This window comes from Narcine bancroftii, chromosome 10 (assembly GCF_036971445.1).
Source record: "Narcine bancroftii isolate sNarBan1 chromosome 10, sNarBan1.hap1, whole genome shotgun sequence".
Classification (NCBI taxonomy): domain Eukaryota; kingdom Metazoa; phylum Chordata; class Chondrichthyes; order Torpediniformes; family Narcinidae; genus Narcine; species Narcine bancroftii.
This window is the reverse complement of record NC_091478.1, coordinates 79,147,926-79,175,391: the sequence shown is the minus strand read 5'-3', so window position 1 is coordinate 79,175,391 and position 27,466 is coordinate 79,147,926. Positions and strand designations below refer to the sequence as shown.

At 39.4% G+C, this 27,466-nt stretch overlaps 1 protein-coding gene across 3 annotated transcripts in view; it reads left to right on the top strand.

Moving 5' to 3' along the window:
* The window catches only part of nfatc3a (nuclear factor of activated T cells 3a), a 166,664-nt gene that overhangs the window by 58,924 nt on the left and 80,274 nt on the right, over nucleotides 1-27,466 (top strand). For all 3 annotated transcript variants that reach the window (XM_069901537.1, XM_069901538.1, XM_069901540.1), the window contains exon 3: nucleotides 6,063-6,225. In XM_069901537.1, coding sequence (XP_069757638.1) covers nucleotides 6,063-6,225 — 163 coding nt within the window. The remainder of the gene's footprint in view (nucleotides 1-6,062; nucleotides 6,226-27,466) is intronic.

Here is a 27,466-nt window from a genome sequence, read left to right as displayed (position 1 = left end):
TCCAGTTTGCCCACCACAGCAACAGGTTTACAGCAGATGCCATCTGACTAGTTCTACACAAGGCCTTGGTACACCTGGACACCAAAGACACATACAGATCAGATGCTATTTATTGACACAATAAAACAGCAATGTAATATTACACAAAATTGCCTTTAGTCTATAGTAAGGCAGACAGAGATTCACCAACGCATTGCCCAACACCCCTTATAGTCAGAGAAAGGGAAGGAAAAAGAGTTGCTCTATAGTCACTGAGTATCTGTGGATTCGCCTCCAGTGCTCCCGCAGCCTCTACAGCCACACAAGACTCCTGTTCAATTCAAGCAACTTGAGCCCAGGTCCAAACCTCTGACATGATGAGGAAGCCTTCATTACCCAGGGCATTTTAGGACCCCTTCTCACCCAGCACCCTCTGGAATCCTGATTCTGTGACCTAGTTCTCATGAGCCAGTTTCCCAGCAGCACCAAACCTGGTATGAGTCTTTTGACCTCAAGATGCTAGCAACCCACAGCCTGTGTGGGTTCCTCACCCTCGTCGTTAAAAGCCCGCCACCTGTGTGTGTCCTTCAGCCACAGATCTCCTCGCTGGTCCGCCACCATGGTCACCATCCTCGGAATTGTATCCTTTGCTTCTCCTTCTAAGATGCTCTATTGACCACAGTTTGCCTTAAAATACCATCATCCCCTCAGAACTGATCAGCAAGACCTGGGCCTCAGTAATTCACTATGTACTTAAATCCTGGATTTCCTCACCTCCAGACCACAATCATTGTGGACTAGTAAGAAATCTCTACAATCTCCATCAGTACCAGCACACCACAGGGCTGCATTGTGCCCCTTGCTCTACTTGTTTTACACCTTTGAGTGCGTGGATTGGTATGACAATAACATCTTTCATAAATTTGCTGGCGATACCACAGTGGTAGGTTGTATAAAAGGGGCGGTGAGTCATCACACAGGAGGGAGATTGAAAACTTGGCTGAATGTTGTACTAACAACCTCGCGCTAAATGTTACCAAATTCAAGGAGCTGATTGTGGACTTCAGGAGGAATTAACCAGAGGTGTACGATCCAGGGATTCAGAGGTGGAGATAGTGGCAAATTTAAATTCCAAGGAGGTGCTATTTCAGAGGACCTTTCCTGGACCCAACACACAAATGTCATCATGAAGAAAGCACATCAGCACCTCTACTTTCTCAGGAGTTTGCAGAAGTTTGGTATGACATTGAAAAACTTCTGCTGCAGTGTGTAGTGGAAAGTGTGCCGACCGGCTGCGTCTCGCCCTGGTATGGGGGCACCAATATCGCTGAGTGAAAAGCCCTGCAGAAGGTAGTGTACACAGCAAAACTTTCCCCACCATTGATAAAATCTCTATGGAGATTTTAAATTTCAGAGAACTGCAGCAATCGTCAAGATCCACCCATCCCAGGGCATGCTCTGTTCTCACTGCTACCATTGGAAAAGAGCCATAAGATACGTACCAGCAGGTTCAAGAACAGTTGCTACCCCTCCAACATCAGACTCCCAAACAACGAACTCAGAGACTCATTTCATGATGCTTGCTTTGGACATTATTTATTATTGAGTATTTATTTTCTGTAGTGTACAATTTGTTTGCACTTGCTTCTTGTTTCCGCTTCTCTTTTGTATACATGTGTTTCCTTGAATACAGTTATAGATGATACTTTCCTTATTCTAATATATTCTAATTTCAAATTTCAGAGTATCATCTTCCAAAGCAGGAGCTACAATAGCCCAAATTTAGATCTCTTTTATCCAACAAATAAACGTTTTGTACAGCTTCGCATTAAGACCTTCATAACGATGAACAGCAAAATATTTACTGTACGATAGAAATACAAATGATGTATAAAGATAGTAGCTTAAAGAGATACAAAAGCTTTTAAAGAGATACAAAAGCTTTTAAAGAGATACACAAATTCAAAGAAAAATTTCTCGTGCTCACTTCTCGTCGAATGAAAGTGGTTAGCCTGGGCGGATATTATTGACATATTACATCATAGTCACGATGGTAACACTACAAGCAATAGTTCTCTTAAAGAGATGAGCACAAAATTAACTAAGAATTTAAAAACGCAAGGTTTTAACCTTTACAACAGTTTTTTGCACTACCTAAAAGTAGAAATTCTGCCTGACCTGCTGGACAAAAAATCTCAGGGTGGAATGTTCTTTCTTTTTCAATCTTTTTATTATTATTATAATTTATAAACACATACAGTTCAAAGAGATATAAAAAATACATAGTAAGTAATGAATTAATACAGAGATATTAAACAATAATATTACAGAATAAAAATATATCATAAAAATTTTTTTAGATCAGTTTAGGGTGTGAAGTATCTCTAAAAAAAAGATATAATTAATAACAATATATGAAAAAAAAGAAAAAAAAACCCCAAAAAAGAAGAAAAAACAAATCTGAATTCAAAAAAACTTCAAAAAAAACCCTACAGATATAGCTAAACCACGCCGATCACTCCGATCTCATCTTACAGCCCAATTATCATACATAATCATAGAAAGAAAACAGAGCCAGATCAACTCACCACAAATGAAAATATTGAATAAATGGTCACCAGGTTAACTCAAACTTAGAAGGGGATTCATAGACAGAGTTTCTAATTTTCTCTAAATTTAAACATAGTATAGTTTGGGTTCAGGGTGGAATGTGATGTCATGATTGTACTCTGACAATAACTTTGAACTTGATGTGGAAAATTGCACAAGTATATCCTGACTACCAAACAAGATGTGTCCAAAATGGCTATTGCCACCATGTCAGTCCACTTTTAGCATAGTAATGGGAAGGACTCTTGACCCTGCTGTTCAGCACTACTTAATTCACCCATAACCAATTCATTCAAGTTTATTGTGGGGTTTGGTAAGATCACATGTCTGCAGCTTTGATCAAAATATGGACCATATTAATGAATTCCAGCAGGGAGATTAGAATGTTGTCCTTGTCATTTAAGTCATTGGGCACCAAAGGAAATGATTAAACTTAGTTGGAGGGTAATTTCAGATAGTTGCCACGGAAGGAAGGAATTTAGTGCCAGAGGAATGTTGAGGACTGAAAATATTTCAAGGAAATTTCTGTATATTTGGGAGTAGATGTTGAGCAAACACTATGACAAGTTGGATACAGTGGAAGAGTCGAGATGGGCATTATGAGAAAAAGCTGATTGAGGATTCAATTTCTAGTCCAGGATGCTTTTGTTATTTCATTAACTGTTATTACTAAAAGAATAAAGTGAACATTTGAATGTTCTTTGGATACTCTATAGCAGTAGTTCTCAACTTTTTTCTTTCCCCTCACATACTACTTTAAATTATCCCTATGCCATCAATGCTCTGTGATTAGTAAGGTGGTATGTGAGTGGGAAGGTTGAGAATCACTGCTCCAGACCCAGTTGTTACTGAAATATTTTGTTTGAGAAAAATGGTCATTGGCCCATTTCCTTTGGAGTTATGAAACCATGCACATAATGAGTCAATTAGGTACGATTAAAACAGCGGTTTTCAAACTTTTTTTTTCCACCCACATACCAGCTTAAGCAATCCCTTACTAATCACAGAGCACCTATGGCATAGGAAATACTTTAAAGTGGGATGTGAGTGGAAAGAAAAAGGTTGAGAACCACTGCTCTATAGTATGTTACTCATTTTGCTCAATTCTGCTCATTTTCTGTTTTAATATGTGTACATGCCAATTTAATTCCATGAACATTTTTCTTTATTGTTCAATGTTTATGTAAATATGAAAAGTAAATATATGTGGTTGCTCTGGAGAGAATTAATTTTTACAAGCATTAAAGATTAGGCGTAGCTTTTCCTGAATCAGCTTAAACTATTTTTTTAAAAATCAGGATTTTTAAAATGCAATTCTATGTGCAAATTGAATCTGTAAATAAGATATTTTTGTTAACATTTATTTATAGTGTAAATCCATAAAATCGACCTCTCTCATTGACCCTGATTTTCCCTACTGATTACAATGCCTGGTTCAAGTCACCAGCATTTTGTAGTAAATACTCTGTTCTGCATTAAAATGAGATGTTAGATAATCAGAATACTTTGAGAATGTAGTCAACTGTTTTTTTCTAACCAGAACAGGCACAGGTCTTCAATCTCTAAGTACTGCCGTCAAAATAAAAACAAATCCACATGGGCAAAATATTTTTAAAAGGGGTTTTATTACATTGGTATATTAAAAGTGCACTGGACCAGACAATGTGATGGTCTTTTTATATTTTGGAAATGGTCCAGTCTCGCTGAGATGCCTCATGGATCAAGTTAATATAGTATGTACATTGAACTTTAAACAACACAATGGCATTTTATATCTGTTGTATTTACCCCCTCCATAAATCTTCGTCCGCGAAGCCAAGACAAAGAATTGCTATTTATAGTTTGTCGTTGAGTCCTTTTTGTCACAGCATGAAAAGGAATTTAATTAGCCTTATCTAGCAGTTCTTTGCCATTCATGGATCAGCTGAGAATGGTGAAATCAATGTTTATGATCAGTTTCACCTGACAAGATGCTTTGTTTCAAGGCTGGTCATGCATCATCAGTGGAGGAACTGCTGATCCATGATGTGGGGCCACCTGAGCTGAAATAATAAAAATTGTTTTAGATGATAGCAGAGAGTATATTTTTCTTGTAACTAATTGTAAGGTCAGCATAGAATCACAGAAACATGCAGCAGAAATATTGGTCCTTTCAGCCCATCTCATCAATGCTGATCGTGATGGTTTTAAAAAAATCTAAGTACCGTTCAAATACCCTTTTAAATATAATTGTATTTGCTTTCAAATGTTGCTTTGGCAGCTCATCCTTGATATTCAAGTCATGTATTATCATCTGATTGCTGTTTCATCAGGTTGTAATTATCGATTCTCTGGTCCTCAGTGCAGAACACACGGACACATACCAGATACAACACACACATAGACAAATAATACATGTGCAGGATAAGTATTCACATATATATAAATAAATATTATTTCAGAAATATGAGAGTCACTGACAGTTAATGGAAGCAGTTCCTTTGGTTGTTCAGCATTCTCACTGCCTGTGGGAAGAATCTGGAGGTGCTGGCTCTGATCCTCCTGTATCTCTTTCCCCATGGAAGCAGCTGAAAGATGAAAGGGGTCCTCAGTGATTTTATGTGCCCTCTTCATACAACAATCCCAGTAGATCACGTCGATGGGGGGGGAGGAGAAAGATTCCGGTGATCCTCTCTGCCACTCTTATGGTCCTGTGGATTGATCTCCGATCTATTTCTCTGTGACAACTGTACTACACTGTGATGCAGCCATCCAGGGTGCTCTTGGTCGAACTCCTGTTGAAGGCTGACATGATAGTGGCTGATAGCCTTGCCCACTTCAGTCTTCTCAGGAAGTGTAGTCACTGTTGCACCTTCCTGACAAGTGATGACATGTGTGTCCATGATAGGTCACTAATTAAGTGGACTCCAAGGAACTTGGTGCTCTCTAATCTCTACTACTGAGTTATTGATGTGCAGTGGAAGGTGGTCGTTCATGGTCCACCTGAAGTCCATGATAATCTCCTTTGTCTTGTCCTCGTTGAGACTCCAGTTGTTACTCTCCCACCATTTCACAAGATTTTTCACCTCTTTGTAGTGCAACTCAACTTTGTTGTTGATGAGGCCGACGACTGTTGTATCACCTGCAAATTGGATGACTTTGTTGGAGCTGAATCTGGCAATGCAGTTATGTGTCAGAAGTTGGCTGAGCACACAGCGCTAATGTTCAGCATGTCGGTGCTCAGTGTTTAGCTGCTGACCGGGACAGACTGGTCTTTCCATGCGTAAATTCAGAATTCAGTTATAGAGAGGGGTGTTGAGTCCCAACAAGGACAGCTGTCCTCTGGGGAATGATTGTATTAAATGCTGAGCTGAAGGACAAATTTTTCACCACCCTGTGTGAAAAATGTATCTCTCATGTTCTATTTAAAATTCTTCTGACGATGTTGAAATAAAGCAATAAACTTAAAGCCTATGTATATTTTTACTTTTCAGTACTTCATCGTTGCCTTCCTTAGATTGGCCGTTGCCAAGTCAGTATATGCAGTACGAGCTAAAGATTGAAATGCAGCCGAAGACTCATCACAGGGCTCACTATGAAACAGAAGGGAGTCGAGGAGCAGTGAAGGCTTCTTCTGGAGGACACCCTGTAGTTAAGGTACTTCTAGATTGCTGAGAAAAATGTTTACTCTCTGTTTTAATTGTATATCAATTTTTGCTTGAATAATGTGCAATTTAGTCTGTGGTTGTTGATCCCGATTTCTACTTTGGTAACAATGTATTAAAGGGAAGACACCTCATGCAGAGTGTCTGAAAAATCCTGTTATAAACTTTATGCAGAAGGGACTTATTGCTGGGAAATTTCTGTTTGCTTGCTTCTTTGATGTAGTTCTGCCAAATTCAGTACCAAGTTTTATTCAGCAGTGCTTTAATGAGCCTTTCATCAGTTTGTCAAATGAGTGTTTTATATTTTGGTTGAAGCGTAAGCATCAAAATGTTTTCATGTTTTTGCATCTTATTGTCATTATGTAAAAGGATATCGTATTTATTATTGTGATGTTGAAAGGTTCACAAGTCAAACATCATCTGTTGCAACATTGAGATCAAAGCAGCAGGGCCAATTGTTTGTCACTTTAGCCGCTTTCAGGTGGCCAGAATACCCCAACATAAAGCCGCCTAAAATTACCCGAATGCGGCTGTTGGGAGAACCCTGACCCAAGGAGTACTTACCCAACCTTCCTTGGGTAAGTGTATTCTCCGCTTCCGAGCACTCCCCCATGGCACCTGAAAGCGGGTGGGAGACTATGGCCGCAGTCGACAGGAGCCAGTGTTTGCTCCGCGACGCCTCTCCCCGTTGCGGACTTTTCAGGTGCCAGAACAGGGCCTTCAGCATTGTCACCTAAATGTCGCTTCGCTCTGGAGCCGCATTCTCCCAGTTATTCCACCTGAAAGCGGCTATATGGTTTCAATGTGTTAAAAAAGTTTCACGTTCTCCCGTCTTAATCAATCTTCTGGAAATCTGATTACTGCAGAGGAAAAGTGAGAAATGGTTCAAAGTTTATAATTGTCCATATATGTGCAAAGGTCCTCATTTAATTTGTTTACCATTACCCTGTAACTTAAATGATCAAGACGTGTATGTTTTCAAGTTTTTCTGCTTGAGTGCTCTGCATTTCATATTATGTACATTATATATTTTGGTAAAACTCACAAAACAAAACAAAAAAATTATGATCAGCATTTTGTGTGGATTTTTCTAACATTAACTCATTAGATTTTTTTTTACCCTCCCCATCCCTCAATTCATTAGAATTTTAAATAACGTCTTAAAAATACCATTCTTATTAATGTGACTGACTGCATTTGGGAATCTTGCAAGGAAACAAAAGAATTCACCAAATTCTACACATATTGTGGTTTTCATCTTGTATTTGAATACTTAATCTAATCTAATTTTGACTATATTAAAGGTTAAATCACTCCTTTTGGTTATACAGTACTCGTGGTACTGCTCATATAGTGAACCAATATGGGAAAGAAAGCAATGAGTGGCAGTTTTCTAAGATAAGATCAGATAGTTTGAACCTTTTTTTTAGGCTGAGTCTTCTTGGGTAGTGTTGTGGTGAAATAATTGCTCATACTGTCTATCCTACAGCTCAAACAGAAGCACATTTATTGCAGTTGTCCATACATTTTCAAGTAGGAGAAGATGATCCACACGTTCTCCACGAGAAAATAATAACTTAAACGTAATTGGAGAGATAGTACAGTATCTTTCAATATCTTCACACGATATACAGACATTCTCAATGGCAAAAGACCAAGCAATTTGTGGTGGGCTTGAGATCAATTGTATGAAAAATGAAAGTCTGCAGACACTGTGATTGTAGGAAAAATATACTAAAATGTTGGAGGAGCTCAGCTGGTCTTTCAGCATCCAAGGAGACAGATATATTTTTGACGTTTTGAGTCTGAGTCTTCCTTCAAGGAATAAGCAGAATGAGCAAAAACCAGGAAATCTCAGAATACAGACAGTTCTGGCTGGGGCAGGGGTCCAGACCAACACAAGGGGTTCATTGGATATGATCAGGGGGAGAGGAGAGAATCGATGATGTCTGTGCGAAAGGAGATAGAGAAGAGTGAGAGAGACTGAGCTGGTGGGAGAAGTGAGGGGGTGTGGTTTTTTTTAAATGAAAGCCAGAGATGTTGACATGGATACCATTTGACCTATTGACCCACGTTAGCAACCTTGATCTGTAACGTTGTATGTATTATTTTACTTTTGCTGCAGTTCTGATGTAAGGACTCTCAATTCTGTTAACGTGGGAATTCATTTTTGCTGCAGTTCTGATGTAAGGAGTTTCAATTCTGTTAACTTTGGAATTCCAGGATTTGGATACAGCAGCAGAAAATAAATAGTTGCGTGTTTCTAATATGTTGTTATAACGTGGATTGGATTTTTCAAATAGTGGTACTCACATATCCTTGAAGCCCTTCCTGGGTTTAGAACTTGCTATTGGAGCGCCTGAGCAAGTTTTGCAGCTGCAACATGGTTGTAGTTGAGGAAGTAAATGTTTAGTGTTATAGAATGATTATAGTGTAGCCGACTGCTACAAAGAAACACACACTCGCAGTGTGGGAGGTTAATCTCTGAGATTTATTGAGGCTGGAAAGGCTCCTTTTATACGGTTGGAGTTCCCACCCTTTGTTTGATTGGCAGACATCAGCTGCAGGAATAACAATAGCGGGCGGGAACATTCTCGCAAATGAATACCCTTCTTCCCCAGCCTGTTATTGATCTGTTAGTTGGGTGGCTTGGCCAGCGCCATTTTAGGGGTGCTGGTCTTAAACATATAAACATATATAACCATTTACGGAGATCTTGACCTTCTCCAGCTTTCAGCTGCACCAGTTCGCTGTGTTAAGGGATGTGTCACAGTGTATTATGCTGCCGTTTATTACTGTGCATGCCGGCTCGATCTCCGTGGTGGCGGGCCGCCATAATAGCACTAAAGAAAGCCACTTGACCTGTGTCCATACCAGTTCTTTACCAGAGAACATAAGAAATAGGAGCAGACATAGGCCATTATGCCCAATTCCATGCATCCATAGCTTGTGCAAAAGACTTTTGTGTGGCATCTTATTGAAGGCCCTCTGGAAATCCATGTGTACCACATCTTATCCACTGCACTCTTTATATTCCCGAAGAACTCCAGTAAATTAGTTAACATGTCATGTTTTTCATGATACACCTGACTGATAGAGCAGTTTCTATCCAGATATCTCATGATTTATTCCTTAATTATAGTTTCAAGCATTTTTCTAAATATAATTTAAGATAATGGGCGATTATTGTCTGCCTTTTGCCTTCCTCCCTTTTTAAATAGTGATCTGCCAGGACATGCTAGAGTCAGGAGAATTTTGATAAATGACTGGAACTGCATCTTCTATAACTTCCTCCATTTATTTCCTTTGGTATCCTCACATTAATTCCATCAGGTCCAGGGTACTTATCTACAGATTGTGTTTAGTTTCAGTTTCCAGTCAATTGTGTGACTGAATTAAATTGTTACCTATTCTGATCGATGCCAATTTATTTTATTTGCATTTCATACTACTGTAAATGGGAAATCAAAATTATTCATATATTAGCAATTCTCCCACACAGTCCCAAAAAGCAGCTGCCTTGGAGCCTCGGAGCTGCACACACCTGACGAGAGAAAAATGGAATGAACAGATATCGTATATTCTCATGTAAAAGTCAGATTTTCTGGACATTTCTTAATGTTAAATTTATTGGGTTGACTATTACATGATTCTACTTTTTAGGGGCTGAAATTCACTTTAGAATCCAAAATACTCTTTCAGTAGCAGAAGTCCAAATGATCTCTAAACAAATAAAGGAAAAAAAAAGAATTAAATTAATAATAGTCTGTGCTTTAAAACACACATCCTACCAAATAACAAAAACCTTGAGAGTAAAACACAAAAGTCTGCAGATGCAGTAATTGAAGTAAATGTGCAAAGGGTTGGTGGTGGGGGGAGCTCAAAGGAGGAGATGGGGGTTGAGTAAGGAGAGGTGTGAGAGGATAAAGAGTGGTTGTGGGGGATGTGAGGATAAGGAGTCAGCCTTGCGGAGGCTCAAGTTGATATGGAAACTGGCGAGGGAGTTGGAGTGGATGCCGGAACTTGGGCAGTCAGGACCAAGGTAACTATCTGTATCGTTGGAGGCTTTGGGAGCTCTGGTTGTGGGCAGCCAGGACTGGGTAGGAAATCCACATTGAAGGCGTGAGGAGCTCGGCCTCTGTGTGATCGAGGCATGAGTTCACGACTGAGGTGTCGGTAGCAGCAGTCTGCAGGCAGCTGGGGCCAAGGTGTCTGGAGCTCCATCCTGCAGGCAGCTGGGTCCGAGGTGATAGTTTGTGACCAAGGTGTCGGGAGCTCCAGCCTATAGGTGGCTGGGGGTGAAGTGAGAGTCTAGGTCAACTTTTACATGAGATACATGGAAAATTTCCAGATTTATTGAGCAAAAATAAGGGGTTGACTTTTACTTGAGATGGACCTTTACAGGAGTCGTTGATGTTAGGATAATTGTTGATCATAAATGTGGGATAGATTTTGCTAACCAAATTTCAAAAAGATACTGGGGAAAGGTGAATGCATGGAATGGGTTTCAGATCGATTTTGACCTAAATGAGGCTTGGAATAGCCTTGAAGTGCAAAGTAACCTGCTCCTGTACATGAGAGAAAGGTGCTAAAAGTCAATCGAGACTTTCAAACTATATAATGTAATATGGCATCATAAATCACTTTTCTCTATGTGCAATGGCATCATCCACAGGCTTTGATTGAAGTAATATAGAATTGAAAAGCAGCTGTCATGTTAAACTCAGTAAAATCCCCATTATCCAGAATTCAATCAACCAGGAACTCAATCAGCTGGCAAAAAAAATCATTCAAATAAATAAATAGAATTCCACTAAATATGACACTTGGTGGGGGGTGGGGGGGATGGGGATGGATCCCGCGGAGGAGTACGATAAGACTTTGCTGGACGTGCGCAGGTTTGCCCTGAGGGCCTGACTGGGACACTTGCGTGAAGGTAAGCCAGGTTGTCAATGCGAGGAAGGTGCACCGAGGGGCTGACCAGGACACTGGTGTGGAAATGAATAGGGTTGCACTGAGGGTCTGACCGGAGAACACAAGGAGGAAGAGCCAGCTTATGCTGCTGGGGCAACTCTCTCTCCCTATCCTGCTAGTAAGGGTCTATTTTTATTAGTAAAGTCATAAATCTTATAATCCACGTATTTGGCTTCAGGAAATTAGCCGTCAATTATAATTAGAAAAGAAAGATGTGAAATTCTTCATAGAACCTGCTTTGGATAGTTTATTCATTAACCTTTTAGAAATGGGAAATACAAAGGCTTTCTCCAACATTTACCTATATTTGGTGCAGATCCTTCTTGGATCTTGGTTATCCGATAACCAAAACTGGCAAAGTAAGATTCACTGATACACAGGTCTTTGAATGTTTATATTTAAGAAGGTAGCGTTGTTCTCAAAATTCACATCTTTGTTGGCAGCTGTGAAAGAAAATTGGAAGTGTTTCTTCAACTGATATAAAGAAGGTTCTCTGAGCAGTTTTTCCACATTGCAGTCATATTTACAGTTCTTCAACAATAAATCTAACATTTTTGGTGAATAGTCCTCATTTGCTTAATTACATTTGTGACAAAATTTCCTCAAAAATCAGAAAGATCTGAACCATGCACAGATATAATAAGAATTTGGCTTCAGGAAACTAGCTACCAATTACAATTAGATTTTAAAAAATGTGAAATTTGTTTATTCATTCAACTTTTAGAAATGGGAAATACAAAGGCTTCTGCCAACACAACTATATTTGGTCCATATCCTTCTTAGCTTGTGCTTGCCATAAATCTGTCCAAAAGTCCATTAAACATTGAAATCATATCTGCTTCAGTAGTTTCCTCTGGCAGCTTATTCTAGAAATGGACCCCTTTGAGGGTTAAAAAGTTTCAAGTCCCTCTTAATCACTTCCTGCTCAACTTAAATCTCTGCTGTTCTAATTTAAAATTCTACCCCAGGAAAAAGACTGTGGGCATTCACTTTATCCATGCATCTCATAATTTTAGAAACCAATCTAAGGTCACTCCTCAGCCAGTCTTTCTTTTTTCACTTTTTAAAATTGGTTTTATAATAAATACGGTACAATGAAAAGGAATGAAACTGAAAATACAATATGTACACACAGAGAGAGAGAGAGAGAGAGAGAGAGAGAGAGAGAGAGAATATATCAATCAAAATAAAACTTCAAACAATATGTGTGTGTGTGTGTGTGTGTGTGTGTGTGTGTATATATATATATATATATATAAAAACCCCACCTAACCTCTATTTAAAAAAAACTAACAAAAAAAAATTGAGTAGCTTATCCTGAGGGTTACATATATTTTGTAGCTTTTGATTCATACCATAGTTAATTCTATGTAAATCTATTTCTCATCTGGAAGAGTGAGTACATCTAATCACATTAAAAACCATATAACAGTTTATGGCATGGCCCTTCAAGTCCACACTGGTTCACTCAAACAACTCTGCGAGATCCCCCCCGCCTATTCTCCGCCCATAACCCTCCAACCCCCTCCTATCCGTGTATATATCCAGCCTTCTCTTAAATGAAAGAATTGACTCTGCCTCAACTATTTCCTCAGGAAGATTATTCCACTCAGCCACCACTCTCTGAGTGAAGAAACATCCTCTAATGTTTCTCCTAAAATTTTGCCCCCTTATCCTCAACTTGTATCCTCTTGTTTCTACCTCTCCTGCTCTCAGGGGGAAGAGTCTACTTGCATCTAGTCTATCTATTCCCTTCATAATTTTAAACACCTCTATCAAATCCCCTCTCAACTGTCTACGTTCCAATGAATAAAGTCCTAACCATTTCAATCTTTCTCTGTATTCTAGGTATTTTAAGCCAGGCAACATCCTTGTAAGTCTTCTCTGCACCCTCTCCACCTTATCTATATCCTTCCTTTAATTTGGAGACCAGAACTGAACACAATACTCCAAACCTGGCCTCACCAACGCCTTAACAGTCATAGCATCACTTCCCAGCTCCTATACTCTATGCCAGGGGTTCCCAACCTGGGGTACATTTGCACTTTTCAGGGGGTACATTGGGTCTGAGAGAATAACCACTACTGTACAATACATGGTATTGTAATCTGCAGTCAGCTTGCACAATGTTGTGTTTTTTTTTATTCTTAATTTTTAGGGGTATATGGGAATCTATAAAAATGCCCAATGGGTACAGAGGAACAAAAAGGTTGGGAACCCCTGCTCTATGCTATGATTTATGAAGGCTAACATACCAAATGCCTTCTTAACCACCCTGTCAACATGGGAATCCAAAACATTTACATCAAATGAAAATAAAACATAACAGGTCTCCATGCATCTTCAAGTTTCACTGATGAATCAAATACTCTTTAGCCTCTCAAGCTGTAAAGATGCAGACTCCCTAAACTCTCCATTTAACTGAAGCCTTTCAGTCCTGGCAATATCCTGGTGAATCTCCTCTGCAGCCCTTTCAACTTGTTGATATAGCTGTGTGACCAGAGCTCCAAGTGTGTTGTCACAAATGCCTTGTACAATTCACCAGGTCCCAACTTTTGTACTCAGTATCTCACCCAATGAAGACAAGCATGCCAAACCCCTTCACCCTCCTGTGCATCTGAGTTTCCACTTTCAGGGACCTGTGCATCTTACTCCCAGGTCTCTTTGTTTTATAACACTCTCCAAGGCCCTGGTTACTTACAATATTTCAAAAAATATTTGGTTGAGCATTTGAATTATTAGGTATAGAAGGTTGTGGGTCAATTGTTTATAAATACATTCGTATAGATGGGTCATGATGATCAGCATGGGTAAGGTAGATCAAAGAGCCTGATTAGAGTTGTAGAGCCATCCAGCAAGGAAACAGGTCCTTCAGCCCACCAGATCCATGATGATCATTAAGCACCTCCTCAAACTAATTCCATTTTATTCTCTCCATATTTCCATAATTTTCTTCACAGATTCTGATATTTACCTACAGACTATTGTTTTTCTGCTGTCTGATTCTATCACAAAGCTGGTTAAAATATTGTATTTGGAGCCTTCATTCTTGATGATCTTTAATGGAACAATTTGTGTTTTCTGAAATCTATAAAAGAACTGATTCAGACCATTTGTTGTAACATTATGACAGCTTATTGAAATCAAATTATCTATTCAGAATTTTAAAATAATTTGTGTTACTACAAAATTTAAAGGAAAAAGACATTTAACTTTAGCTGTTGAGCTGACTATCGTTTACTTAGGTTTCCTGCCTGTGATGCAATTTTAAATTTCTCAGAACAAACATACTGTATATCATTACCCCAAATCAAAATGACTGTTTCATCCATTAAAATGACAGATGACAGTTTTTCTACTGCAAAATTAATTGTCCTTTTAGATTTAAAAGTTATCAGTTAAGAAGGAATGGAAGGAACATTTTCCTATTAATGTTTCTGGTAGCTTTTAAGTAGAGCAAACCTTGAAGGGTTCAGGCCTGAAATGTTGATTATATATTTCCCCCCCCCCCCCCCCACACCGCTTCGCCCTGTGTTTCTCCCCACCCCCATTTTGAGAAATTGCATATCTATATTGCCAAACAACAAACAAAATGGGAATGTAGCTTTATAATCATAAAATGTTTTTGTTAACCACTTTTTTCCAAATAGGAATTGATCTTTAATTAAGTTCTTAAGAGTGAATGGTAATGAAAATATGAAGTACTGTATGTACAGTGTCGTCGTGTGTTTAAGCACTACATGTATCGGAGGTTTGCAATTTTGGAATTTGTTGATCACTACCAAAAATTTGAAATACAGAATTAAATATACTCTTACTAAGTTTATATCAGAAAAAAATAACTAAATAAATGCAAAATGGGAAATCTTGTGCAGTAATGCAAAATTCTGACGTGGATTGTTTTCCAGGAACACCCATAATGTGGGGATGTACTGTGTTCTGATATTTTTTGAAATAAAAGTTTTATGCTTTTAAGCGAAGAAAGATTATGAGAGAAGTTGAAATTCTTCCCACTGAAAGAAAATTGAGGATAACATTTTAAAAACTGGGATTTTTGTCTATCTTATAAATCTCTTAGAACCATGGAACATTACAGCACAGAAACAGTCCCCTTCTAGTCTATACTGAACTTTTTTTTTGTTTAGTCCTATTGACCTGCACACAGTCCATAGCCCTCCATACCTCTCCCATCCATGTAAATGGCCAAATTCTGAAATATTAACCACTTCATTCACCACTTCAGCTGGCAGCTCATTCCACACTCACACCATTCTCTGTGTGATGAAGTTCCTCTTCGTGTTTCCCCTAAACCTTTCCCTTTTCACTCTTAATCCATGTCCTCTGGTTTGTATCTCATCTACCTTTAGGCTTTTTCACCTCCAACCCCACTATCTACGTATACCCCTCATAATTTTAAATACCTCTATCAAACCTTCTCTCATTCTTCTATGCTCCAGGGAATAACCTGTTTAACCTTTCCCTATAACTTGATTCCTGAAGTCCAGGCAACATCCGAGTAAATAATTTCTGCACTCTTTCAATCTTTCCTGTAATTGGGTGTCCAAAACTACACACAATACTCCAAATTTGGCCTCGCCAATGTTTTGTACAACTTTATGATAACATCCCAACTTCTATCCTACTTTGCTTTATGAAGGCCAATATGCCAAAAAAAACTCTCTTTAACAACCTATCCACCTGTGATGCCACTTTCAGGGAATTATTGTATCTGTGTTCCCAGATCCCTCTGTTTTACCGCACTCCTCAGTTCCCTACCATTTACTATGTATATCCTTTCTTGGTTTGTCCTTCCAAAATGCAACACCTCACACTTGTCTGCATTAAATTCCTTCTGCCATTTTCAGAATATTTTTCTTGTTGTCCAGATCCCCCTGAAAGCTCTGAAAACCTTCTTTGCTGTCCACAACTCCTCCAATCATAGTTCCATCTGTAAAATTACTGATCCAATTTAACACATTATCATCCATATCATTGATATAGATGACAAATAACAATGGTCCCAGCACCACAAGTCACAGGCCTGCAGTCTAAGAAGCAATCATCCACTACACTCTCTGACTTCTCCCAGCCATCCATTGTCGAATCCATTTCACTACTTCATTATGAATAACCTGTGTCTGAACCTTTGGTGACTAATCTTCCATGTGGGACCTTATAAAAGACCTTACTAAAGTCCACATAGACAACATTCACAGGTTTCTGTTGTCATCTTTCCTGGTAACTCAATTGGTTAAACACAATCTGCCAAGCATAAAGCCACGTTGACTATCCTTAATCAGTTTTTGGGTATTCAAATAATTCTATATCCTCAAAACACCTTCCAATAACTTACCTACTACTCATGTCAGGCTCACCAGCCTATAATTTCCAGGGTTACTTTTGGATCATTATTTAAACAACAGAACAACATGCACTATTCTCCAGCACCACATTTTAAGTATTTCTGCCAGAGCCCCTGCAATTTCTACACTGGACTCCCTCAAGGTCCAAGGGAATATCTTATCAGGCCCTGGGGATGTATACAGCCTAATTTGCTTGAAGACAGCAAGCACTTCCTCCTCTTTAATCTGTATAGATTCCATGACCTTGTTTTCCTTACTTCCCACGATATGTGCCTGTTTTCTGAGTGAATACTGATTGGGGGCAGGGGGTAACATTTAAGATCTCTCCCATCCCCTTTCATTCAAAGCCGATCACACTGATCTTTAAGGGGACAATTTTTGTCCCTTATTATCCATTTGCTCTTAATATACCTGTAAAAAACCTTAGGAATTTTCTTCACATTGTCTGCTAAAGCAGCCTAGAGTCTTTTCTCCTTCCTGATTTCTTTCTTGAGGTTTTTCTTGCATTTTTTAGTATTCAAGTACCTCATTTTCTCCATGTTGCCTAATACCTGCTATACACCAGATCCCCAGTATCCCTCGAAAACCAAGGCTCCCTATGCCTGTTAATCTTGCTCTGTTCTCTCAAAATTTCACCTTTGAAGGTCCATTTAAGAAGAATTTGGACACCTACTTCGTACACCCTTGCCAGAAAAAAACATCCCAATCCACGCATTTTAGATCCTTTCTCATTTTCTCAAATTTGACCTTTCTTCAATTTAGAATCTGAACCCGGGTGTATAGTTGGGCATCTGAGTACACAGGCTTGCAGTGCCCTGGTGTTGAGGAGGTGCTGCCACCAATTCTCACAGATTGTAACTTGTGGGATAGAAAGTCATGAATTAATTGCAGAGAGGGGTGTTTGAGAGCAAGATTGCATTGTTTGGGGATGAGTTTGTCAGGTTCTATAGTGTTGAAGATGGAGCTAGAGTTGATAAATAGTAGTCTGAAGTAAGGGTCCCTGTTGTTCAGGTGTTCCTGGGCAATGTAGGGCCAGGGAGATGGTATATGCTGGGGGCCTGTTTCAGCAGTTGTGAATTGGAGTGGATGGAAGGCAGCTGGTAGGCTGAAGTTCATGCGAGCAATGACCAATCTCTTCAAGCGCTTTATAATGGTGGAAATCAAAGCCATTTATGCCTGTCACTACATTCTTCTTTAGTACTAGGATGATCGTGGACCTCCTGATTCAGGTGGTACTTCAGCCTTTTGGAGAGAGGTTGAAAAGGTTTGAATATTCCTGAAACTTGGTGTGCATAGGCATAGAGGACAGGTCCAGGCTCTCAATCTAGGTGTCACTTTCTGCGGGTTCACTCTCTGGGAGGCCGATCTAACAGAGGGTGTAGGTTTGCCCAAGGATGGAAAAGTGTGTTTCACCGGCTCATGTTCAATATGATAACATGGTTTGATGTTGTACAGAAACCCAAATATTTAACCCTATTTATTGTTGTATTTAATGTGTACTTTTTTGGGAAAATATTCCTTATAAATACTTTGGAGCTGGTTATATTTTTGATTCAAAATTGTCTGCAAACATTCTTGCAATTGATGGAATGCTGCCTTTAAGAATTTCAGCTCAGTTTTCTTAAATTCTAATTTGAAAATAAACATTAATATTTTATGTTGGAATTTACTGTGGAAGTGTTTGAGATAAGTTGAATAATACAGATCATTTGTTCATGCTATTATGCTTACTAGAGGCATTGTTTTAAATTCTTTTGAGTAGAATGACCTGTCTGCTGAGATGCTTTCTACTTGGACAAAGGAGGAATTTACTCTCTGATACTTATAAGCCTCTGTGGCAGCCTGCTTGAATGGCATTGGCTTAGAAATCCTAATTGTAATGTAAACATTAGTGTTGGCTGGGGAGCATGTGACCAAAATAGAAAGCAGGGCAGCTGTTTAAATTGCATGATTCTCAGATGATTTGAAATTGGGTTTGTCACCTTATTTAAATGTGAGTGCAAGCTTTATTACGCACCAATTTTTAAAAAAATTGCTAGATAAAGAATTAAATATGAAATATTAGTTGCGCTGAAGATAGGAAAAATGCTAATTAAGACCATTGTGAAGTTTCCACAGTTTTGCATTCTGTGACTCCTTCAGCAGGCTCTTTCTGGTGCTTTAGTGTATGCATCTCATTTTGTTGCTGTTCTTTGAGGCTTCTGGAAAAATTTCAAACAATTCTCCACCCTACCACGTGTTTGTTGACAACAATTTGGTTTTCTTTCATTTTTATTCTAATGTTATCTTTGAGGGTAAGAATGCAAATTTTTCCTAAGCAGACAAAATGATTTCCCCTCCCTTGAGAATGATTCCAAATATATCTGCAGTAAAATAAATCTTTGCCTTATAAGCTCTTTATAATGGAAGATGCAGTAATGTTATGTACTTTAGGTATTTCAAATCAGTGTTTACCACTTAAATAGCTCCTTTTAAGAGAAATCTATAAAATTTTATCTATATCTAAATCTATATACTTTTGTAAGTTTAATTGACATGAATATTTTAAGTGGTTTTTGAATTAGAGTGAATAATTTTTACAGTACCCTAATATGGAGATCAAATGTTGATCAAGTAATGAGTTTCATTTTATCTCCACCATTCAGAGAACGAAATACAAAATTCTGCATTAAGTATGTTTTTATTCATTTTAGTTAGGCTGTGTGTAAACTAAGATATTATTGGATGTAATTCTGACAATTTAGGTCAAATTTGTGCTTTTTTTCTTCCAAAGATGAAAGTTTGTTCAATTTCATATATCATCCAATTGCACAAGTACAACCCGACGAAACAGCATTCTCTGGTCCTCAATGCAAAATGTACAAACACATAACCAGACATAACAGACACATTCAGACAAGCAATACATAAGCAATCTGTGTCAGGTCACTCGACTGAGGGCTACTGTTACCATGTAACCCAGTACTACCTGCCACATAGGCGGTGTCTAAACAGGCTCTCCCACTAGGCTTGCCTGGTGTGGAGGGTGGCTAGTCACCTTGCAGGATGAAAAACAAGACCTGTCAAAGGGCAGGTGAACGCTCTCATAGGGTCAACGACCATCTAACAAACACATGCTGTGAAGCACGGAAAGGGCATCCCTTTTATCGAAGCTTGGTCTGGCCATTCACTGCAGCAGAATTTAACAGCCGTCTTGAACCTCACCATGCCGCTGGATCCAGGAAGAGGTGTCATGAGGGTGGTTCTAGACCTGTAACCCCTTATTCTCCTAAAAATCCATTCATGCACATACTGTTTCTTTCTGAGGAGTGGGGCATTACATATCAAACCCCACAAACTGACTAAAAGAAACCATCATCATCCTACGGGATGGATAACCAGAAGAAGACATGTGCAGGATGAATATACATACAATATATAAAAAATATTGTTTAATTAAAACAATATTTCTCAGAAGTTTAATTGTCCAGCATTCTCACTGAACATGGGAAGAAGTTGTTTCTCAGCATGCTGGTAAAAATACTAGCTGGTCCCGAAGAGTCCATGGGGTGTAAATATTACTGATGTCTCAAATAAGAAACAAGGGCTTTAAGGCCTTTGGTATGGGGGATGGAGGTGTATAGTTATTGGATATCCATGGTAAACATGAGGCAATGCAGTCCAGGGAAGTGATAGTTATAGAAGTGCTGAAGGACATGTGAAGTATCCCAGATATGGGTAGGGAGGGACAAAACAGAATCGTGGTATGTGGATACCAATTCAGTGGTTTAGTATTGTGAACAGGAGCGTGCTGAGCGCACAGCTCAGAGGTGTGCCAGTTGTGACAGATTATGTTGTGTTTGTATTGTATATGGTTAAGTTTTTGGGAGATAAATTAGGGCATACAAACATAGATCTCATTTAAAATACTAGAGCTCTGCTCAAGCCAGACAGGACGGCTCCTGTGGGCCTTTGCAAAAACTTTGGGGAGTGCCCAAGAGACTTCATTAATGGATTGTTGTTTTGAAAAGCAACTGATGAAAGAGATTGGAGGAGTAGTTCGGAACCACAGGCTGGCTGGAGTGCAACTTGTTGTTCTAAGAGGGTCATGTGGTTTTGTAAACAGAGAGAATCAAACAGGCTTTTTCTCAGAGAGAGAGAGAGATCAGTTTTGCAGTTTTATGGTCAGCAGCAGCAGCTGGGATTGGAACAGGACAAGCTGGCAAGCTTGTGGAAAAACCCCATTTGGAAGACAGGTTGTGAGTGCTTAGTTCAGCCTGGTCAAAGCCATTGTGGTCCATACAAGAGGAGAGGACTGGCTGCCTAATGTTTCACTTGAAATAAGAGAAACAAAAAGGAACTCTGTGGTAACCTGAAAGAAACAGGTTATCATCTGGAAAACCCTGATGGGGAAAGTTTCTTTGGCAAGACGCTGAAGTGGCTGATTAAAAGGGATCAGTTTGTGTCCTGGAACAACATACATCTCTCTCTCTGAAAATCATCAAGAACATTCCTGAGCGGTAACCATTTATCTTTCAAGCACCACTCCTGGTGAACTTCATAAATGTTAAATTCTGTACACAGTATAAGATTTGCCTGTAATGTGAATAGGAATGAGAAGTGAGATTTGACGTAAAGAACTTTTCTAAACTTACACACAGATTACATACACGTGCACTTAGAATTAGAAGGGTTAGGTTAGTTAAGTTAATAATAATAAGTTAAAGTGTGATTCTGTTTTCTTGTTTAAAGATAAAGCAACTTTTGTTTAAGTAACCATTTGTCTTGGTGAATATCTATTGCTGCTGGGTTTTAGGGTCCTATGGGTTCAAAACCATTCTTCGCGAGATGATGCTTGACGTTCTACTGCTGACCCAGACGGATTATGGTGGTCTTTCTGTTCAGAAGTCAAAAATTCAGTTGCAGTGAGGGATGTTGAGTCCCAGTGACAACAGCTTCTCTCCATCAGTCTCTGGGGCATGATCATACTTGAGTTCAATGTTTAAGAGCAATTTAAATCTCTTAAAAATGTAATTTCAATCCAAGACCATAACTATTGAGGTATTCTGTCATGTGTAATCACAAATTGTACTTTTACTGTTCATTCATATAAGGATCACCCTTATATGGATACATTGTAAGCAAACATCAGTACTTTTATCCTATATATTTAGCATTGCATCAATATTTCCTGCATTTGATTGTTAAGTTATTGTATCAAGTTCCTGTCATACTACAATCACCATCAATATTTAAAGTGATTGTTGAATAAAAGATTATACTTTCAGTCTTTAGATTGGAAAGTCAGCACCTCAAATTGGGTAAACTAGAGGAACTCAGCAGGTCAGATAGAATCATTAGGTAGAAGTGCTCAGTCAATGTTTCAGGTCTGGACTATTTATTGAGTTGAGTTTTCTTTTCCAGATGTACATTGAATGAAATATCATGCTACTGAAATGGTTCTTTTCATTCTTTTTATTTCTTTTGTTTATAATGTTTCTTATTGAAGGCAGAGACTTGCTGATTTAGCATTGTGGAAGGGATGGCTGTTTTTGTTTTTAAAATCTCAAATTTATAACTTTTTATAATTTACCAGAGCAGTGCCAGCTTTAATATATGAATTGTCCTGAATGTGGATTTGGGGAGGGTGAGAGCAGTTTTCAGTTTTGCTTTCTCCTGAAGTTGGCAATTTTAAGAAATAGCTCAATTTTTAAGAAATATTAATTCGCAAATGTATTAATTTATGCTTAGTTTTCTGAATTTATTTTAGATATTAAATTTGAAAATAGAGAAACATTTACAGTAAAATCCCTGGTATCTAGCACCTCTGGAGATTGGTAGATGCCAGACAAGGCTTTCTTCACTTTTGTGAAGAAGAGAAGGATGACCGGAGAGAAGGTAGGACCAATTAGAGAAAAAGGTGGGAAGATGTACCTGAAGGCTATGGAAGTGGGTGAAGTCCTCAATTAATAATTCTCCAGCATTCACCAAGGAGAGGCAGTGGGACAATATGGGTGAGGTTAATGTTCTAGAGGAAATTGATATTAAGAGAGAGGATGTGTTGGAGCAGTTAAAATGCATTAAGACAGAATATTCCCCAGGCTGCTCCATGAGGTGAGGGAGGAGATTACAGAGCCTTTGGTTTGGATTTTTGTGTCCTCGTTATCCACGGAAATGGTACCGGAGGATTGGAGAGTGGCGAATATTGTAACCTTGTTCAAAAGAGATAATAGGGATAGTACTGGTAATTCTAGACCAGTGAGCTTTGTGTCTGTGATGGGCAAGATGTTGGAAAGGATTCTTAGAGATAGGATCTATGGGCATTTAGAGCATCATGGTCTGATCAGGGACAGTCAGCATGGCTTTGTGAAGGGCAAATCATGTCTCACAAGTTTGGATAAAAATTCTTTGAGGAGGTGACCAGACTTATTGTTGACAGAGATCATGAATCTACCCTCATTAGGCAACTCAGGACAAGTAGCTGGAAGATCTTGGATAGGCTAGAGACTTGGGTGCACAACTGTTTAACTGGTGTGGAGCAGGGGTGGGGGATGAAATTTGAAAAATTATCACAAAGAAGGCATGTGGCAGCAATGTGGACAGCCATGCTACTGGAGAGAAGTAGCACTGGGAAACTGAAGAGGGTGGGGGTGGAAGAGGGGGGGGGAGCCAGGGCATTGAGAGGAAGAGGGGGAGCCAGGGCATTGAGAGGAAGAGAGGGGAGCCAGGGCATTGAGAGGAAGAGGGGGAAGGAGGCTTTGAGAGGAAGAGGGGGAAGGAGGCTTTGAGAGGAAGAAGGGGAAGGAGGCTTTGAAAGGAAGAGGGGGAAGGAGGCTTTGAGAGGAAGAGGGGAAAGGAGGCTTTGAGAGGAAGAGGGGGAAGGAGGCTTTGAAAGGAAGGGGAAGGAGGCTTTGAGAGGAAGAGGGGAAAGGAAGCTTTGAGAGGAAGAGGAGGAAGGAGGCTTTGAGAGGAAGAGGGGAAAGGAAGCTTTGAGAGGAAGAGGGGAAGGAGGCTTTGAGAGGAAGAGGGGGAAGGAGGCTTTGAGAGGAAGAGGGGGAAGGAGGCTTTGAGAGGAAGAGGGGGAAGGCGGCTTTGAGAGGAAGAGGGGGAAGGCGGCTTTGAGAGGAAGAGGGGGAAGGAGGCTTTGAGGAAGAGGGGGAAGGCGGCTTTGAGAGGAAGAGGGGAAGGAGGCTTTGAGAGGAAGAGGGGAAGGAGGCTTTGAGAGGAAGAGGGGGAAGGAGGCTTTGAGAGGGGGAAGGAGGCTTTGAGAGGAAGAGGGGAAGGAGGCTTTGAGAGGAAGAGGGGAAGGAGGCTTTGAGAGGAAGAGGGGAAGGAGGCTTTGAGAGGAAGAGGGGGAAGGAGGCTTTGAGAGGAAGAGGGGAAGGAGGCTTTGAGAGGGGGAAGGTGGCTTTGAGAGGAAGAGGGGGAAGGAGGCTTTGAGAGGAAGAGGGGGAAGGCAGCTTTGAGAGGAAGAGGGGAAGAAGGCTTTGAGAGGGGGAAGGCGGCTTTGAGAGGAAGAGGGGGAAGGCAGCTTTGAGAGGAAGAGGGGGAAGGAAGCTTTGAGAGGAAGAGGGAAAGGCGGCTTTGAGAGGAAGAGGGGGGAAGGCAGGCATTGAGACGAAGCAGGAGAAGGCGGGGCATTGAGAGGAAGAGGGAGTATGAATAGGGATTGAGGTACGGAATGATGAAGGTAGCTGCAGAGAGGGGGAAGGAGGCTTTGAGAGGAAGAGGGGGAAGGAGGCTTTGCGAGGAAGAGGGGGAAGGCAGGCATTGATACGAAGTGGGGGAAGGCGGGGCATTGAGAGGAAGAGGGGGTATGAATAGGGATTGAGGCACGGAATGACGAAGGTAGCTGCAGAAAAGGTACAGGGGTGTGGGTGAGAAATGAAAGTGTTGGGTGGTAAAGGGAAAAGAGATGTGCAGATAAAGGGTGTGGGGAAAGTTCATTTGTCATTCACTGTGTGTGTGTGTGTGTGTGTGTGTGTGTGTGTGTGTGTGTGTGGATGTATGTGTGCATACTTTGTGTATTTGTCCTAGATTTTCTCATGATGGGATCAAGAATTTGTTTCATCAAAGCTATGTGCTTAGCTGCTGTGCAGAAGCCAACTCACTTGAAAAGAACTCGCACAGAGGTGTCAGAACTATAGTGGAAGTAAATAAATTTCTTCCATTGGGGCTGCCTAAGAAGGAATAACTGCACTGTTCCTGTTTTTTTTAAAAATTTAGATATACAACATGGTAACAGGCCATTTTGGCCCATGAGTCTGTGCTGCCCACTTTACACCCAATTAACCTCCACGCCCCTGTATGTTTCAAATGGTGGGAGGGAAATGGAGCCCCTGGGGAAAACCCATGCAGACACAGGGAGAACGTAAAATTCCTTACAGACAGTGCGGGATTCGACTTCTTGTCGCTTGTGCTGTAACAGCATTACGCTAACTGTTTTGCCAACCATGCTGCCCCTATGTAAAAGCAATGGAAGATTTTTTGTCAAAATTCCATACTAATACATTTAGCTGATCAAATTGAATTTTGAATTTATGTACTTTTTAAAAATTTAGTTAATTATATACAATGTAAGTCATTCACAATGATTGAAGCCTCCCAATTACTTGGAACTTTGTATTGATTTTTATCCCCTGGTGACCTTTGGTTTTTGTCCTCACTACAATTTTACTTACGCATACACTGACCTTTGCCATGGGAACACAAAAGGAACACAAACAGCTTGGCAATGGTCCCATGTAAAAGCAATGGGTGTCACTGCAAGTATAGTGTTACACTGGTTGGAGAGAAGGAAGGTTTGGAGAGAATAGGTCCAACTACTGACATAATAAAACAGCTTTAACAGTTAAAAATCATTCAGTCTTATAAGGGAACATAATTTTTGCATTGTTTATAGGACCTTTTTTTTTGCTATTTCTGGCAAGTGCTGACAGAAACAGATGACCAAAATAAAATGACCTTAAATTAGGTGATCGACATGTGTAATATTATACAGTAGTTTTATTTTGGTTTCTGTTTACTATCCTTGCAGAAAGGGCATGTGGTGGTTTTACTGATCTGGATAGTATAAATGTCAGCACTTTAATATAACTCAGAATTCATATGCTTGAGTTGTGATGTGTAGCAGCTGGTTGACTCAGTTCTAGTTAGATTAAATAACAGAGAACTCTGTTGAATTTGCATTCTTTGTCAGAGCACGGTGTCTTTGATCCAATACTTCTCACTGCAATTCAGAGTATAGTTGACTCGATGATATTGTCAGTCCTCGTATGCATGCTTGTTTTGAGTAGAAATAGTTTTTATTCCAATAATTTGATATGTAAACATTGGTCTTCCTGATTTCCAGCAAAGGAGCATCAAATCTTTTGGCATGGCAACAAATTACAAATTTACATTTTATATAACCATATAACCATTTACGGAGCGGAAACAGGCCATTTTTTGTCTGGTATTTTTACTTCTGATGGAATAAAATCATCTGCTTTCCAGTGTTGAATCTTCATTATAACTTTAATGACCAGTCATTTGAATTCAGTTATTTAACTAATGGATTATGCCAAATTCAGCTTTTCTTTAAAATAATGCTCTTGGCTCTCTAAATTTACAATCTTAACAGCTGGTTGATATTAATAGAGACATTACACAATATCCATTTGTCTAGTCTCAGGTACATTAATATCTTGCCTTTAGAAATTTGTTTTGTGTTGTGTTTTTGGCCTTCATTGCAGTAACATTTGGTCCTCTTTTATTGCTGTTTTTGAACTGCTGATTTCCTGCACTCTTAAGAAGTTTGAGGTCTAACCTATTCTCAACTTCCAACATCAGTTCTGTCGCGCTGCAGAACATTGCTCTTCCAGTACACGTCCAAGGTTTACGATGGAGGTTTTTATGCTTCAACCAACCTTTCAGTCAGAGTTCTAAATAAACACTACCACAATCAGGGTGAAATAATATTTCTTCATCTATTCTCTGATCCTTCCACCAGTTATTTAAGTCTATGTACCCTGACTGTTTGATCCGTTAAGTGAAATATCCTTCTATTTACTCCATGTGTCAATTTGCCCACCTCAGTTGTTACAGTTTACAAATAAAACAATCACAAATTATCTAATCTGTTAGCTGTTTTTTTTCCCCTGTCCTGGTAAATATTTTTACTTTCTCCTATCAAGAGTTCATTTTATTATGAGGAAGTGTATTGGGAATAATAGGCTGGGAGTTTGTGACTGGTGGGGTACCCTGAAGATCAGCTCTTGGGTCTCAATTAAATGACTAGGAGCAGGGGGCACGTGGGAGAGTTGGCTAATAACATGATAATATTAGAAAATTTGGACTCTGCAACACAACGTAGGTAAGTTGATGGAATAAGCAATGGCAAGGCAGAGAGACTTTAATGTATCAAGGTATAAGACTTCAGAAAGAGGAATTGAAAGGCAAATTATAATTTGTACAAATGAATGAAGTACAGCACATTAGGTTTTCTTGTGCATGAAACAAAAAATTAACAGATGGGGAAAGGTAATGATTTGACGAGCAGATAGTATTATAGCCTTTATTGCAAGGATTAGTGTTGAGAAATAGACAAACATTGTTTCCAATTGTACAGGGAATAAATGATGCCATATCTGGAATACTATGCAGTTTTGGACCCTTTTATAAAAAAAAGATTGCTGTTGGAGGCAGTTTAAAACAATTCATTGGGTTTGTTCTTTGATGAGAAGGTTGTCTATCGTGAGCAGTTAAAGAAATTAGATTTATATTCTTTGGAGTTTAGAAAAATGAGGAGTGATCTTATTAAACATGATATCTTGTGTCCATTGGCCCCTTTTTTCACCCACTGATTAACTGGGCAGGATCCTCTTGCTTAATGTACTATAATGTCCAGGACGTGGAGTAGCATGATATGGTCAATGT